Source organism: Vicia villosa, linkage group LG7, assembly GCF_029867415.1.
Source record: "Vicia villosa cultivar HV-30 ecotype Madison, WI linkage group LG7, Vvil1.0, whole genome shotgun sequence".
In the NCBI taxonomy this organism is placed as follows: domain Eukaryota; kingdom Viridiplantae; phylum Streptophyta; class Magnoliopsida; order Fabales; family Fabaceae; genus Vicia; species Vicia villosa.
Window position 1 is genome coordinate 95,268,742 of NC_081186.1, and position 15,440 is coordinate 95,284,181.

Genomic DNA, 15,440 nt, shown 5'->3' on the forward strand with positions numbered 1-15,440 from the left:
CTGTCAGTACCGAACTCCTCCGACGAAGTGTTGTCCGGCTACCATCAAGCAAATCATTACCACTTTATTCTCCATTGCTATGTATCTGCTCTTTGATTTTTCCTTACCATGTTATCTTGATTTGCTTTTAAGTGGGAATGATAAAAGAATTTGTTGGAAGTTTGGTGTTGGATTGAGAAAGAATATTTTAAAGAAGAAGAAAACAAAATCTTTTAAAATTACTAAAACAAAAAAATAATATTAATGATTTTTTTAAATATTAACTTTTTTATATAATTCGTGCAATAAAAATTATATAATGACCTTACTTCATTTTTATAATAATATTAATATTTTAGATTTAATTTTTCTTTTTGACTTTACTATTTTGATTTTTTTTAATGAAAATAACTACTTCAACAACAATGATCAATCATTTATATTATAATATAATTACTTTTATAAATATTAAATAATAATTTAATGAGTGTTATATAAATCTTTGAATCGTGTATTAAAGTTAATAAATCTGTGAATTAATGTGATTTTTTAAATATTAATTATAGTATGGTCCAATGCATTGAGATATTTAAATAATTTAATATTTTCAATTATTTTTAAACATTATATGTTTAAAATAAAAATTTCTTTTTTGAATAAAAAAGGATGAATTTAATTCAAAAACTATTTACACAAGGTGATCGTCAACGATCCAGTCCCAAGACAAAACATACAAACAAAACCCAAAACAAAACCTTAAACCATAGCAAGATTAGGTGTTTTCCAACTCTCCTATTTTCCCATAATCTATACACGATAGTATCAATAATATCTTTCACTATTTTAGTTCTATGACTATCTTTTCCAAAAACTATATCATTTCTATGTTTCCATGTGTAGTATACTATTCCAGTTGCAGCACATTTGAGGATTATGCTTCTCCAATCTTTGTCTTTGCAACTCTTAATAAGCCAATCCATCTCATCATTCCAATTCAAGGGTTGGTGATTAATCTGGATCCAATCAAGGACCCGGCACCATATTTCCTTCGTACCTGTACATTCAAAAAATAAATGGCGGGTGTATGAGACTATCAAAAGTGGTGATTCGATTGTGCTTTTGTGTAAGCTATTATGGAACAATTTGGCTAGACCGCGTGTCCAGTTCATTCTCTGGCTGGCATGTCACGACAGATTGGCGACAAGAGAAAGGTTGCATAGATTCAAGATGGTGGATAACCTTGTTTGTGTTTAAAATAAATATTAAATAATCATAAGTGAAAAAAAATTATATTTTGAATAATGATAAGTGAAAAAAAATTTAAAAAGTCATTTTAAATTTTTTTTTTTAAGATAGACTTAGCTTTTAGAATTCATCTTTCCATTAATATTGTTTTTATAATAAGATTTAGCATAATAAATTAGCAGTTTTTTTAGCATAATATGGGACGTATTAGATTTTAAAATAAATGGTGGATATTAAGTGTCAATTTTTTTTTTTCCTCAATATTTATTTTAATAATGGAGGAGAGAAAAAAAATTCACACTTAATCTCCACCTTTTATATATATATATATATATATATATATATATATATATATATATATATATATATATATATATATATATATATATATATATATATATATATATATATATATATATATATAATCAATTAATATATGGATTATGAGGCCAAAAGGTTAGTTGTCCTACTCCTAACCATATGACATTAATGCATACATGGCCTCATCTTCTACTAACCATACCTCACATTAATCTATCCTTCATCTTAAATTCTCCATTTTTCTATCAAATTTCTTAAATCTCCCATTTTGCTTTCTATATTGAGGAACACACAAACATTGCACACAATCTTCCCCAATTCAGGTAATTCCAATTCCCCCTTTTCCTCTTATTTCCCAATCCTTACCAAAATCTTCAGGTACGCTCGAAAACCCTCATTTCCCAACTACCCACATTCCTTATTATTATCGAAATCCAATTATATTCATTAAAGTTTATATCTTTCGCTGGTATAGTCCACCCCACTGTTAGTTCTTTACAAAAGCTCTGAACTTGCCTTGTGGGGTTTTTTTATGATTCTCTGATTGAATCTATTTTTGTGTTTTTTTTTCAAATTTTTTAGGTTCTAGTTCTATTGAATCTTGCATATGATCTTTCAGTGAAGTGTGTTGCTGAAACTGTTTGGTGAAGTGGGTGTGTTTTGGTTTTCAAGATGAAGGTCTCTTTGGTTTCTAGGAGTGGAAGAGAAATTGTTAAAGGTGGCATTGAGCTTGGTGATTCTGTATGTTTTTTTCTAAATTTCTTAAAATTTTGTTCTTCATGTTTTATTGTGTTTGTTATGTCATAAAAAGTTAGTTTTGATTTCTTAAATTGATTTGATCTATAGGAAAGAGATTTTACATATAGAATTTGGAATTCCTTTCAGTTGGAAATGATAGATTTGTTTTTTGAAGTAATAATCTATGATTTGTGTTGTGTAATTGTTTCTTTGCATCAGGCTACGGTTGCAGATTTGCAGGAGGCGATTCACAAGCGAAGTAAGTCTTAACGTGTCTTGTTTGTATGTATATGTATGTACGTCTCTAGGCTGCTTTGGATTTCATTTCATAACTCGGTAACATAATTTGTATGTTTTACTTTCGACAGTCAAGAAGCATCCATCGAGGCAGCGCCTGACACTTCCTGTCCAACCAGGATCGAAGGAAAAGCCGATTGTACTTAACTATAAAAAGAGTTTGAACGACTATACGAGTGGAAATTCTGAAACCTTAACCGTACAATTCAAGGACTTAGGTCCACAGGTTTCTTACCGTACGCTTTTCTTCTTCGAGTATTTGGGGCCGTTGCTTCTCTATCCAATCTTCTATTACTACCCTGCTGTCTACCAATATTTCGGCTACAAAGACGAACATGTCATCCACCACCCCGTGCAAACATATGCCATGTACTATTGGTGTTTCCATTACGCCAAACGAATTCTGGAAACATTTTTTGTGCATCGCTTCAGCCACGCAACCTCGCCTCTTTCCAATGTTTTCCGCAACTGTGCTTATTACTGGACCTTCGGCTGTTACATCGCTTACTACGTGAACCATCCATTATATACACCTGTGAGTGACCTTCAAATGAAGATCGGGTTTGGGTTCGGGGTACTTTGTCAAGTTTCGAATTTCTATTGCCATATAATACTGAGGAATCTTCGCGGACCTGCTGGAGAAGGTGGATACCAAATCCCACGCGGCTTTCTCTTCAATATTGTTACTTGTGCTAATTACACAACAGAGATCTACCAGTGGTTGGGCTTCAACATTGCTACGCAAACCATTGCCGGTTATGTATTTGTTGCAGTTGCTACTTTCATCATGACCAACTGGGCTCTCGCAAAGCACAGGCGCTTGAAGAAGGTTTGTCTCCTTATCATTTTATGCATTCTTTGCATCGTATAATTGTGAATCTTACATCTTATCTTTGGTGTACTTGCAGTTGTTTGATGGAAAGGAAGGGAGGCCGAGGTATCCTCGGCGGTGGGTGATATTGCCTCCGTTCCTGTAGAAGCCGAAGCGGCTAATCTCACAAGGATTCTGAGATTATTATAGCACAATGAAGTTTTAGTTATTTATTATTCACATTTTATTAAGTCTGAATTTGTTTTTCAATGTTTTAGCTATGAAGTTGATTTACAAGTTATTGAAGTGATTTGTTTGTGTTGGATATTTGTAAGCATTTCTTGTTTATGGTATTGAGGAATCTTGATTCTTAAGAATCTTCATCTTGTGTTGATTATATTTGATGTTTCTATTGTATTTTGGTTAGCTTCCTTCTTTAATGTATGCGATATTTCATTTTCATGATGAAACTTGTGGTCTTTTAGAACAATATTGAAATGGCTTTTTTGTAGCAACACTAAAGTGGTGCTTTGAAAAGCTTATTTTTATCTTGTGAAATGAACCTATGTGCAAGTATTTAGGCAAAGCTTTATTGAATAATACTCCTATATCTATAAATGCACCAACATTTCTTCATTACAATTAGTGAAAGCTAATCATTCCTCAAACTTCACCTTGCAACAAATGTATTTTTGGAGCAAATATTATTTTCACCTTTAAAAATCATGTTTAAATTAATTGTTTTAAAATAGGGTTTAAATAGAGTATAATATTTTTACTATTTTTTTTAATCTATATTTCTTTTTGTAACAAATAATTAAGAATATTCAAATTAACATATAATTAATATAACACTAAATTTTAAAACCCACAAGTAAATAAGAACAAATGAATTCTATAAATACGATAAATAATAAGAAAATAAGGTAGAAATATTATGAAAGATATTTTCTAATCATAAAATTAATACTATAATCTATTTTATACTGGAATAAAGAATGTTTGAGATGTAAAAGATGACCACTATAAAAAGACTTTGACAATGTGATTGAGATCTTTGGTGATAACTGATGTAGTATTTGTAAAGTTAACACTCTAACGATCAAATTAGTGCTTGAGAAGTGGAAATACACTTGTTCATTAATTGAACATTTTGTTTGGATTGGGCCATAGTTGGATTGGTTTTATTGAACATTTGGTCAGTCCAAAACGAGTAATTTAGTAGACACCCTTATGCTAGTCTATAACCCCCGCACTTTGAATGAAAAAAAGACCATATTACCCTCTTGATAAAAAAAAACTATAAAACTAAATTCATTTTTTTGTATATATTAAACTTTGGTAAAATTTGGAATTTCTATGGACTGGACGAATATTCACAAATTATTTAAAAAAAAATAAAAAATTAGTTACAAATGCAACAAATGTTTGCAATTATACTTGATGTGTAATAAAACCCATATGTAATGTTTGATTTTTCATTGGATGTTTGATAAAATCCGATAGAGATACATGAGTTTCTACAGGATTGTTTGTAAAATCTGGTTTAAATGCAAATAGGACCCCCATATTTTCTAATTATTAATTTAATTTGTTTGTTTATTAGTGAGACAAAGAGAACGAAATGGTCGAATCATCCCTAGGTCGAGTGACAAACCAGTTGGGAGATCTATCGACGACACAGATGATCTTTATGATGGCCTATTGTGTACGAGGGCGGGTAGAGTAGCTCTCAGAGGTTCTCATTGGAGAAGGACTGGAGAGATCCGTGGACCACGTACTATCTGACGCCGAGTAGGTAGAGGTGGATGCACTAGAGGCAATGATGACGACACACATGTTGCGGTGTCTGATCCTAGTATGTTGATATAAAGGCATATGTTGAGGTGTCTAATCTTGATCATGTTGATACATATGCACATTTGGTTGGATGCACTATTTTGATAGATAAGTCGCATGTACATTGATGCAAGATACATATCCTTGTTCTTCTAGCTTGGATTTCATGGATGGTCTTGGGATGTAGTGATGTAATGGTTATTATCATGCTCTTGGAAAGCCTACAAAATTTGAGACGAGCCAGTTTGATGGTTATATGAGCCTTTTTAGGTTTATATTATTTGTAATTATTAGTGTAAAAGTGTGTGATTTTAACTAGTATATTTTACTGCAATATTGGATATACAAAAATATAGAGATCAAAACATCCCATCTCAAGCAGTTATCAAGGGTACTAACGCAGGAATGACGCTCTCACCCTTGATCATGTCTTCTGGACACCATACACTGACCATGGGGGTACATCAATAATTTGGCTACACGTTATTTTTAGGTGATGTGCGTTGGGAGAGTTTAATGATTTCTTACCTTCTGGAGAGGTGTCTCCACCAACTTGGCAACGTGCAGGATATACAACGACCGGTCTTTGTTGTGCCATCTAGCGTTAATGGATGATTTTGAGCGAACATGATAAGTATTATCGTCGGGATTACACAAAATGCAATGGGTACTTAGCGTGGTATTATAGAGTATCACATCCTCTTATTATCCTCTTGCTTCAATTGACCCTTATGATGTTACTGAACCTTCTGATGTTGTTGGACCTTTTAATGACATTCTACCATTGTCTCGACTATTTGGCATGACTAAGCGATATATGTTGTAGACGATAGTGATTCTTTATGAATGGGTTGAATTAACCCAGATGGTGAGGCGTATGCTTTAACATTATGGATTGCACGTATTGCGCGTGTTGGGTCGCTATGACTTTGTGGTGTTGTATATATAGGTGATCATGAATCATCGCTATATTATTACTCTGGCACTATCATCTACTTACTTGCTCATAACTTATCCTTACTTAAACTTAATATAAACTTAACAACATCTTCACATAGAATAACATGACATAAACTTTACCACATCTAAACATAACAAGTATTTACTTGACATCAAAACATAACAAAATCTAGACATAGCATACTACTATAAACTTAACAACATCTAAACATAACAAAATCTAGACATAACATAAACTTAACAATACCTAGACATATCATAAACTTAACATAAAGTTATAGATAAAATCACATGCACTTAATTTATAAATACTTGGTGTTGAAGGTTAAGCAAAATTTCACACAAAATATAAGTCCCCAACAACAGCCATCTAATTCAGCCTCTCCAACATATAAATTGAACAGATACAAAAAGACAATGCCTGCCTGAAAATTGCTACCATCAAGTCCTAGTTAGATCAGATGATGATGGTCCAGGAATCCCCCATGTTAGCATTTCACATCATCAGATAAATATGGTATGCTTCTAGCAACACAAATGGCGGAAACATACATGCAGTGGCCTTGCGCGTAATAGACAGACATTCAACACACGAGACAAATGCTAACCCATTAGAACACACTTCTCATCATCTACGCATTCCTCGTCCACGACCACGGAAACCTCCTCCACGGCCTCTACCTCCCATGGCACTTGCAGCAGCCTCCCCTTGTGCACTCTCAGACTACATACATTTAATAATAAGAAAATCAAAATCAGAGCCATAAATGAAGTTTCCCATTTCTTCATATTAGTGGACGGAACGTAAATGTATTAAGTATGTGCACAAGATTCGAAATAAGTTAAATTGTTTGTGGGCCGTACAGTAAAAATTATTCATAGCTAACATGCTAGAACTAGAATAAAATGAAAACAAATTATTTAATCAACATAAAGAATGGTTCACGGCAACATAATTCTGCTGATCAATGTAAAGTTTAATTCACATGGTGAGACCTTAACTAGAATCATCTAACCAAAAATGTTAACAGGATGTTTATATACCCATTAAAGATTATTATCATTCCAGAAATGGCATTTCAGACAACTTATTAATGAGATTACTATTCCCACATCTAAACAATCCTGCTGAGAAATAGAAATGTCATTCTACCTTTTCTCTTAATTTAGGAGTCCCAATCCGCATGGAGTAAGGGACTAATCCCCATTACCACACAGTAAATATGCTATTTGGCAGTGAGAATGATATGGTTTTCAATACTGAGCAAAATAAATTTGCAAGGACTAAGCACCATGACAACTAGTAACTCTACATTTAATGCCAAGTGAAGTGATACCTAAACACAATGCTTAAAAGACAACAAAAAAAGTAGAGACCAATTGGATTGCATGTGAATTTATGCAGGAAAGAGTCAATGTGACACTGCACATATCCCAAGGTAAAACTTATATACAATTACATTGCAAAGTAGAAAATCCTTTACCAAAAGAATTGTGCCAAACATGAAATGAAATTAAAATGAAATTTGAATATACCATAGACCATTAACTCTTTCAAATTGAATAGTCATTGGTAAATATAAATGATATAAATGGTTGGATGTTTATTTACCTTGGGATTTTTAACTGTTTCGTCCACACTTAATACAAGGCAGGCTGCCTCCGTGGCGGCATTTATAGCATTGATCTGCAAATGTGTTAACTTACTTAGACACCCCATAGAATAGAACAATAGAATTAAAAAATAAAACAATGAAGGGTGTTTACCTTCACAACTGCAGGCTCCCAGACAAAGTTGGCAAATGAATCAGCAATTCCACCAGTGGCTATGTCAACCCCGAACGGTGCCCCCTCACCTTAAACAAGCGGGAAAAATGAGATTTTTAACTTCTGACCCACCAGAAGAACTCTACAAAATTTACTATATAAAAAATGCATTTACAGATACATTTCAACACACACATTTCAACACACAGGCACAAATCAATTCAAGGCCAGAGAATCTATAAATTAGACACATTTTCTCATCTACAAACTTGAAGTCACCCCCAAGTGCAAAGGTCGTTAAGAGAACATGCTTGCAAAGAAATATACTAAATATGACAGCATAAACTAAATCCTAATTACATAAATCCTGGTTTATAATTTAATGAGGCCAAGAAGCTAAACTTGGTTTGCTTATTGCTGGTAAAAGTAAGCCGTTGAATAAATTTCTATACTGATAAGGTGAAGCAATGGTTAAAAGAAAATAGATACAGTGGTTAATCTAACCAACATACACTTGCTAGCTTCTTATTTCTTCTCATGCAAAACAAATTAACAGATACATTTCAGAACAACAGCCTAGCACTTTGGCTAAGTCTTTCTCCTTAGATTTTGAATAAGATGCTTGAACATGTTTGATTAATTAAATCAAACCCAAGAATCTAATTCTCAGATGACCGACAATGAAATAGACAATAATTGTGTGTATTGTTGTAAATATGCACATTATTTTATATTAATCATGAGTGCTTGAGCTCAGTTCACACTATAAAATTGTCACATAATATGCTTTAACATATTATAAGATCTTGCTTGAATTTGTAATCAATTGAACAGCACTAATTATCTAATATTCAGCTAGGCTTGGCCCAACTACAGCCCTACTTAGCACTTTTTCTTCAGGCAAGTATATGTAAGCAATTGTGCACATAAAACAGAGGTCAACCAACCAGAAGCAAGTGCGTGTTTCTGTCTTAGTTTGTTCAGCACATCAGTTGCATCAAATCCAGCATTGTCACATAATTGCCGAGGAATAACCTGCAATAACACCATAAATTCGTCTGCATCAAAATACAACTAAGCAACTATGCATGTTAAACCAGATACTCAGTAAAGTGATTTCAAGATGAGCTGATCAACAAATGGAAAAAGTATATCTTGCAAAACTACTGCATTCTCACTGGCAATTAGTAGAAAGTTCAGAAATTAAAGCCTTAGATCCAATGAGTGGATACTGTGTTCAAAATCACAAGGCATTAAATGCAACAAATTCTGGGTTAAATAGCAACAAGAAAAGTGCATACATAAAAAGGGCAACTTTTCGCCCAACCCCTTCCTCCACAACGATGCAATAATAGAGCAAAAAGTGCTGTCAATTGGGGATTATAGAAAATAGTGGTTTGTTCCGATTTTCTTTATATTGTGGATAACAGACAATGGTGGTTTGTTCAAATTCTAATATGCTATAATATAATAGCTTTTATTTGATGACACTAAAAGTATATGATTAACAGTTTCAGATCAAGATAAAATAGATATATGAAAATTTTCCATAATGATGCCTGGTTTGTTAGGTACTGAAGAACAACCAAACATTGATTTTTAATGACATTAATGTTTGATTAAATATTTGCGAAGATAGACAATGCTGATTGTTCTTATCTTGTTAGTTTGAACTTTAGACCACTTGTGTCAAACAGGTGCTGAATTACATAAATTCAAAGCTATGTTTCTAAAATGTAAACAAATACCACTATAGACAGTTTTTAATCTTCGGACACTTACCTCAAGAGCTTTGGCATAGGAGTTGATGAAAAGCTGAGACTTTCCAGCTATTGTGCGTGCATGCTGCCTTAGGTACCGGCTTATTTCCATCTGTCAACAATAACAACGCTAATTTTAATACTTAACAGTCACTATCACTATACAATGAGATGTAACACTAAGTTTTGACTAGAGACATACATCTATAGCACCTCCACCGGAAACTACAGTTGAATTCTTCATAGCCCTTCTAACAATCATGATTGCATCATGCAAACTTCGCTCTGCTTCCTCTATGAACTGTGAAAAAATAGCAAAAATCAAATATATGCCCATAATGGGAGATCCTATTAAATATGTATAACTAAAAGCTACATAACACTTATTTCATCACATGCAACACACCTGATCGGCTCCACCACGAAGAACAATGGTGGCTGTTTGGCCAGATGGACATCCATTGAAAATGTTGAACCTTTCATTTCCTACTTGCTTTTCCTCAAAAGTCTCACAAGTTCCAAGAACCTTCAAGCAAATACATAAAAGGAATTTCAGTCTTTCAGCTACAACACATAAAGTTACACAACCTCATCAATAATGTTATTAACAGTATCCCACACAAACAATACACAACCTCATCAATAATGTTATTAACAGATGTTTGTACAGTTCCCCCAGTTGCGGCAGCAACTCTTTTTAGATCTTCTTCAGCTACACGACCAGCACAAAAAATGTCTCTATCTGCAAAATACTGTAACAGGGGCAAGTTATTACTAAGGATGTCAAGATACACTTATACTATGAAAATAAGAGCCAATACAAACAAAGCTAAATACAAAAAATAATTAATAGAACAATAGAAGCTCATAGTTATTATTAGTTATTAGTTATACAATACATGTAAGTATATCATATGAGTCAAAGTATATCATGTCCCAGAACAGGATAGCACACATCAAAATTTATATGTTGTGGAGAGCTGAGTGGCATACAACTTCCAATAATATTAAATAAATAGTTCTAAAAATGACAATTAAAACCTGTGTAGCCAAATCACCAATAGCAAGGCGTGAGAGAACAACTTTGGCACCACTTTGGACACATCGATCCAGTTTGTCATAAATAATATTCCATTCAGCATCAACAATTGATTGATATTGGGATGGATCTGATAATCTGTAGAAAACACAAGAAAGTAAAGAAGAAAGTCACATTACTAACTCTTTAATAGAGCCTCGATATCAACAGACACAAGACAAACAAAACATTTTAATATTCACACCTTATTTCAGCATTTTCTTTCTCAGACTTCAGCTCTAACTCAACATTAAGCAATAGTATTTTTGGATCATGAAACTTCTTGGGCTGCTGCTCAAACCCAGCATATGAAAATGTCTTTTTGAAGGCAACGCCATTGACAAGAAATGAGTCACGCATGTTACCTCCAGGAACCTGCAGAAGAAAACCCGAATGTTTATAACACCATTTCCACACACAAAAAATGCTTAAATGGTACAGACACGGTGTGGAATCATTTGGATGACAATTATATGGCACGACACTATATATACCTACCAGCTTTCCTCAAATGCGAGGAGCGTGTGTTAAAATTATATCTACTGCAATAAACCTACAATATAACCTAACACTGACTAATGAAGTTTTTAACAACAATGTATGAAACTCCATGTGTTTAACATTTTCCTCCAGAGTGCCAAATTATATAGGAAAGAAGGTTGTAAAATAAGCTAAAAAGTTTACCTTCTTTATTCCAATCATGTTTAACCTATCATCAGTCCCAATCGCAACTACGGCATCGACAACCATGGATGCAAAGAACTCCTTCTCCCCTCCTATAAGCTTTGAAGAAAGTGTTGTAGCAGCACACTTTCCTAGCAAGTTTTTCTTCTCTTCCAGACTTTTTCCCTCAATACTAACAGCTAGCTCTTTAATCTTCTCAATCGCCTGCAAAAATTATCACGCATAACAAAAACAATTGCAACAAGTTAAAAACCCAACATTACCAATAGAATTTAATTGCGTTAAGAAATACAGAAAATAAAAAAATATATATATTTGAAATATAACTGCATACCAAGGAACAGGCAGTCCTGTAGCTTCGTATTAAATTTTGAGAGTGAACACCATCTTCAATAAAAGGCTTTGCCTCTCTTAAAAATTCAGCTGCAAGCAATACCACAGTGGTGGTTCCATCGCCAACCTTCACGTTCACAACAATAATACTATAGTTAACTTACAAACAAACAAACAAACACTTAGAACTTAATTGAATTGGCTTAACTGAACTTACCTATTAGCATAAGCACTTGCAACACAGTTTGGGAGAGCATACAACTTGCTAAATGTTCATTAAGTAGTTTTCAACTTGTTCCCATAAGTTCTCTATCTTAGATTATGAAAACAGATTATAGCTCATATGCAAGAGTTTAGGCGAGCATACAACTTATTAAATGTTCATTAAGCAGTTTCAACTTATTCCATAAGTTCTCTATCTTAGCTTATGAAAACAGATTATAGCTTATATCCAAAAGTTTGTGTTCCCAATCTTGTTATAGAAATAACTTATACATAAGCACTGACATGATAAGCACTTATGACATAAGCAATTATTTATTTAAGTTGTCCAACAAAACAGGACTTGATTCAACAATTTCAAACATCTAAACGAGACAAGCACAATCACTAAAATAAAAAATCACATTTCAGAAATGGCACAAGCAATTATGAGACGGTTTGGGAGGGCTTACAGTACAACTTATTAAATGTTCATAGTAGTTTTCATCTTATTTCCATAAATTCTCTAGGGTAGCTAGTTTACTAAAACTGCTTATAGCTTGTATGAAAAAGTTTGTGTCTAATTTATCTTTTGTTACATAAACAACTCATACATAAGCACTAACATGATAAGCACTTATTTATTTAAGTTGTTTAACAAAACAGGCTTTAATTCCACAATTTCAAACATCTAAACGAAACTAGCATAATTACTAAATACAAAAACACATAAATAAAAACCGATCTCAGAACAGAATCCAAACAATAAATTAAAAACAGTTTCATTATAAGTGCAGTTAATGGAAAAATGATGAGATCGGAGTTAGTTAGTTAGTTACCTCAGAGTCCTGAGACTTAGCAATGTCAACTAAGATTTTAGCAGCGGGATGAACAATATCCAGAAGCTTCATGATAGTAGCGCCGTCGTTCGAGATGGTGACTGATCCCTTATCGTCGTGGATGAGTTTGTCCATACCACGAGGACCTAGGGTGGTCCGGACGACATCGGCAACGGCGGTGCAAGCGTTGATGTTGCTTACGAGTTGCGGCTTCCCTTGCGATGTGTCTGTGCCTTCTTTCAAGAGTATGATCTGAGGTTGCTGTTTCCAATAACGGCATTTTCAGAAATGAGTTAGGTTAAGTAAAGTTAGGGAAACTACGTAACTTGAAAACGAAGAACAGAGAGAGAACGTACCAGCATAGAAGACATGGTTGAAGACGTTGATGGAAGAGGAGAAAGAGTAATAGGGTTTAAGGTGTGAAATGAATAAGTGAGCGAGGACAGTGTTTACTGGAGGACAATGGTGGACATTGTGAAGCGAAGCTTCACTTTCATATTTATTTTTGGGCCTTGACCTAGAAGCCCATTTTGTACCCAAAACATTGATACTTGGCACCCAAAAAATCATATCGGGCCCCTCACATATTTTTGTAATATTAAAAATATCTGTTTCAGATGACACCTCACAATATCGAAATTTTAGTGTCTCACATTTGTGTATGAAATTTTCTGTTGATTTTAGGCTCGCATGGGACACTTCTCTTAATATTCTAAAATTTAAACTAGAAAATCTCTTGCACCACGCTGATAATAAAAAAAGTTATGATTGGGTATTGTTCATTAACGATTGATAATGAAGAGAAGATATAATTTTGTAAGTTTGAGCAAAAGACGGATGAAGATTTAAAAATTACGTGGAACACATATCACCGATAAAAAATAGTCTAATCGAGGTGGATGCAATAGTTGCGAGATTTGTGGATGATATTATCAAGATGTTGAAAGTCTTGAATCATCTAGTAATGCTTAGTTTTGTTTGTGTAATTTTCTTGTTAAGTTGTGTTAATTTGGCAATAATGTAATGTTAATTTTCATTCAGTGCAATGTTAGGATAAAAATGTCAATTATGCATACGTAATTCATTCCAAACCAAAATAATGTCAACAACAATAAATAATGACAAATTAATAAAATCTACGCAATGAACTACACCTTCGCTGCATTATCACTAATAGCAATGGAATTGCTCACAATGTTAAACCTAAACCACATATCGATGCTCCTATATGGAACAATGTGGATTGGTCTATGAATGCTCTGAACATAACCACATTGGCGTAGACACTTCTCAAGTAAATATCTAGCCACAAAACTCTCTTGTTGCAAGTAACCCAAGAAAAAGGTTGTATCGTCGAACTCTTAATGCACTTTATGGTTTGCATATGGTGTACATATGACATCATATACGGTCGGAGCATCAATCCTCCTCTTGTACTCCTGAAGGCCACCTAAATGAGAATGTAAGGCCTTTCACTTATGTAACAATTGAGGCAAACAAATGAGAAAAATGGTTGTCAGTACACGAGTCATGATAATGAGACACTCCCGAGGTCGAATAGGGCGGGGAGTGGTCACCGAATTCACATCAGGATGAGAGGGATCATGGGGTTGTGCAAGTATAGGACTGCATGATTGAATAAATATTTATAAGGACTGATTAGTACTACCTATACTAGCAAGATGCATCTTCTTTTTTGGTAGCCTAACAGATAAAAACTCCACAGTTAGGTGTGTTTGACTTATAGTAGTATTAAGATGGGTGACCTTCTAGAAAATTTCCCAAAAAGCGTATGAGTGAGGACAAATCATGCTGAAAAGACCCTTGTGGGTTTATGGGGTTAGTCAATAATGTTGAAAGCAGTCTAAGGCGTTACAAACAGTATCATAACAAACATCTCCCAATACGATGTGGTTCGGGGATGAACCAAGCTGAAACTGGTGGGCATGTAACACCCGAGGCCAACGAAGGTGGGGAATGGTGATCGGTTGATAAGTGTCCAATTGTAGTTATTTTTGTATATAGTTTTGGGACACTTATCGTCTCTTTTTTCTCAACTTATGCGTGTATGAGTATGTTTTCGTTATATTTGTACATATTACGTATTCTTTTGAGTTTTTGATTCATTTGTGTACCCTTTGATAGTTTTTCATTCATTTTGTAGGTATTCATTCATAATTGGAGTATCGAGTAATAAGAGGCAAAGGCTAAGCTTCAAGAATGCAATGTTTAACGATTCATCAAAAAATAAGGCTCAAAATAAGGATGATAAAAATAATCAATTTGGTTGTCGTTTAGTCATTTTTAGATAGAGCATTGAATAAGCTTTCCAACGCTTCAAATCGGACGTAAATCAGAGTTACGATTCTCAAGTTATGACCGAAATAACATTTCAAGTTGCAGTAGACCGGACTTAGTGAACTTCTGTTAACGCTGAGCGAGATCTGCTGGGCAGAATTGTATATTTAAGGCAAAAACACCTTTTTTTAGGTATGGTTTGGGCATTTTTAGGTCCCAAAACCGTCACCTTCATTTCTTTGATTCTTGGATAATTCTACAACACATTTGGAGCTTATATCTTGTGGATT

The 15,440-nt window shown here is 33.8% G+C and overlaps 2 protein-coding genes across 4 annotated transcripts; one reads left to right on the forward strand and one right to left on the reverse strand.

Annotated features, from left to right (window-relative positions):
• Positions 1-1,684: 1,684 nt before the first annotated feature.
• Positions 1,685-3,768, forward strand: LOC131617875 (very-long-chain enoyl-CoA reductase). Of its 3 annotated transcripts, none has more exons than XM_058889145.1 (5): positions 1,685-1,923; positions 2,128-2,286; positions 2,503-2,542; positions 2,652-3,409; positions 3,489-3,768. In XM_058889145.1, the coding sequence occupies exons 2-5, from the start codon at positions 2,218-2,220 to the stop codon at positions 3,555-3,557; spliced, it is 936 nt and encodes a 311-aa protein (XP_058745128.1). In that variant the 5' UTR covers positions 1,685-1,923; positions 2,128-2,217; the 3' UTR covers positions 3,558-3,768. The 3 variants fall into 3 exon arrangements, with proteins under 3 accessions (XP_058745128.1, XP_058745129.1, XP_058745127.1); XM_058889146.1 differs by having other exon boundaries at positions 1,685-1,868; positions 2,165-2,286; XM_058889144.1 differs by having other exon boundaries at positions 1,686-1,868.
• Positions 3,769-6,465: 2,697 nt separating this feature from the next.
• On the reverse strand, positions 6,466-13,343 carry LOC131615966 (T-complex protein 1 subunit eta). The gene is made up of 14 exons (XM_058887170.1): positions 13,209-13,343; positions 12,853-13,113; positions 11,814-11,939; positions 11,480-11,683; positions 11,001-11,170; positions 10,759-10,894; positions 10,353-10,469; positions 10,124-10,243; positions 9,920-10,018; positions 9,740-9,829; positions 8,905-8,992; positions 7,958-8,046; positions 7,803-7,877; positions 6,466-6,914 (listed from the first exon to the last, which is right to left on the reverse strand). Exons 1-14 carry the CDS (start codon positions 13,221-13,223, stop codon positions 6,819-6,821), a joined length of 1,686 nt encoding a protein of 561 aa, XP_058743153.1. The 5' UTR covers positions 13,224-13,343; the 3' UTR covers positions 6,466-6,818.
• Between the last annotated feature and the right edge of the window lie 2,097 nt (positions 13,344-15,440).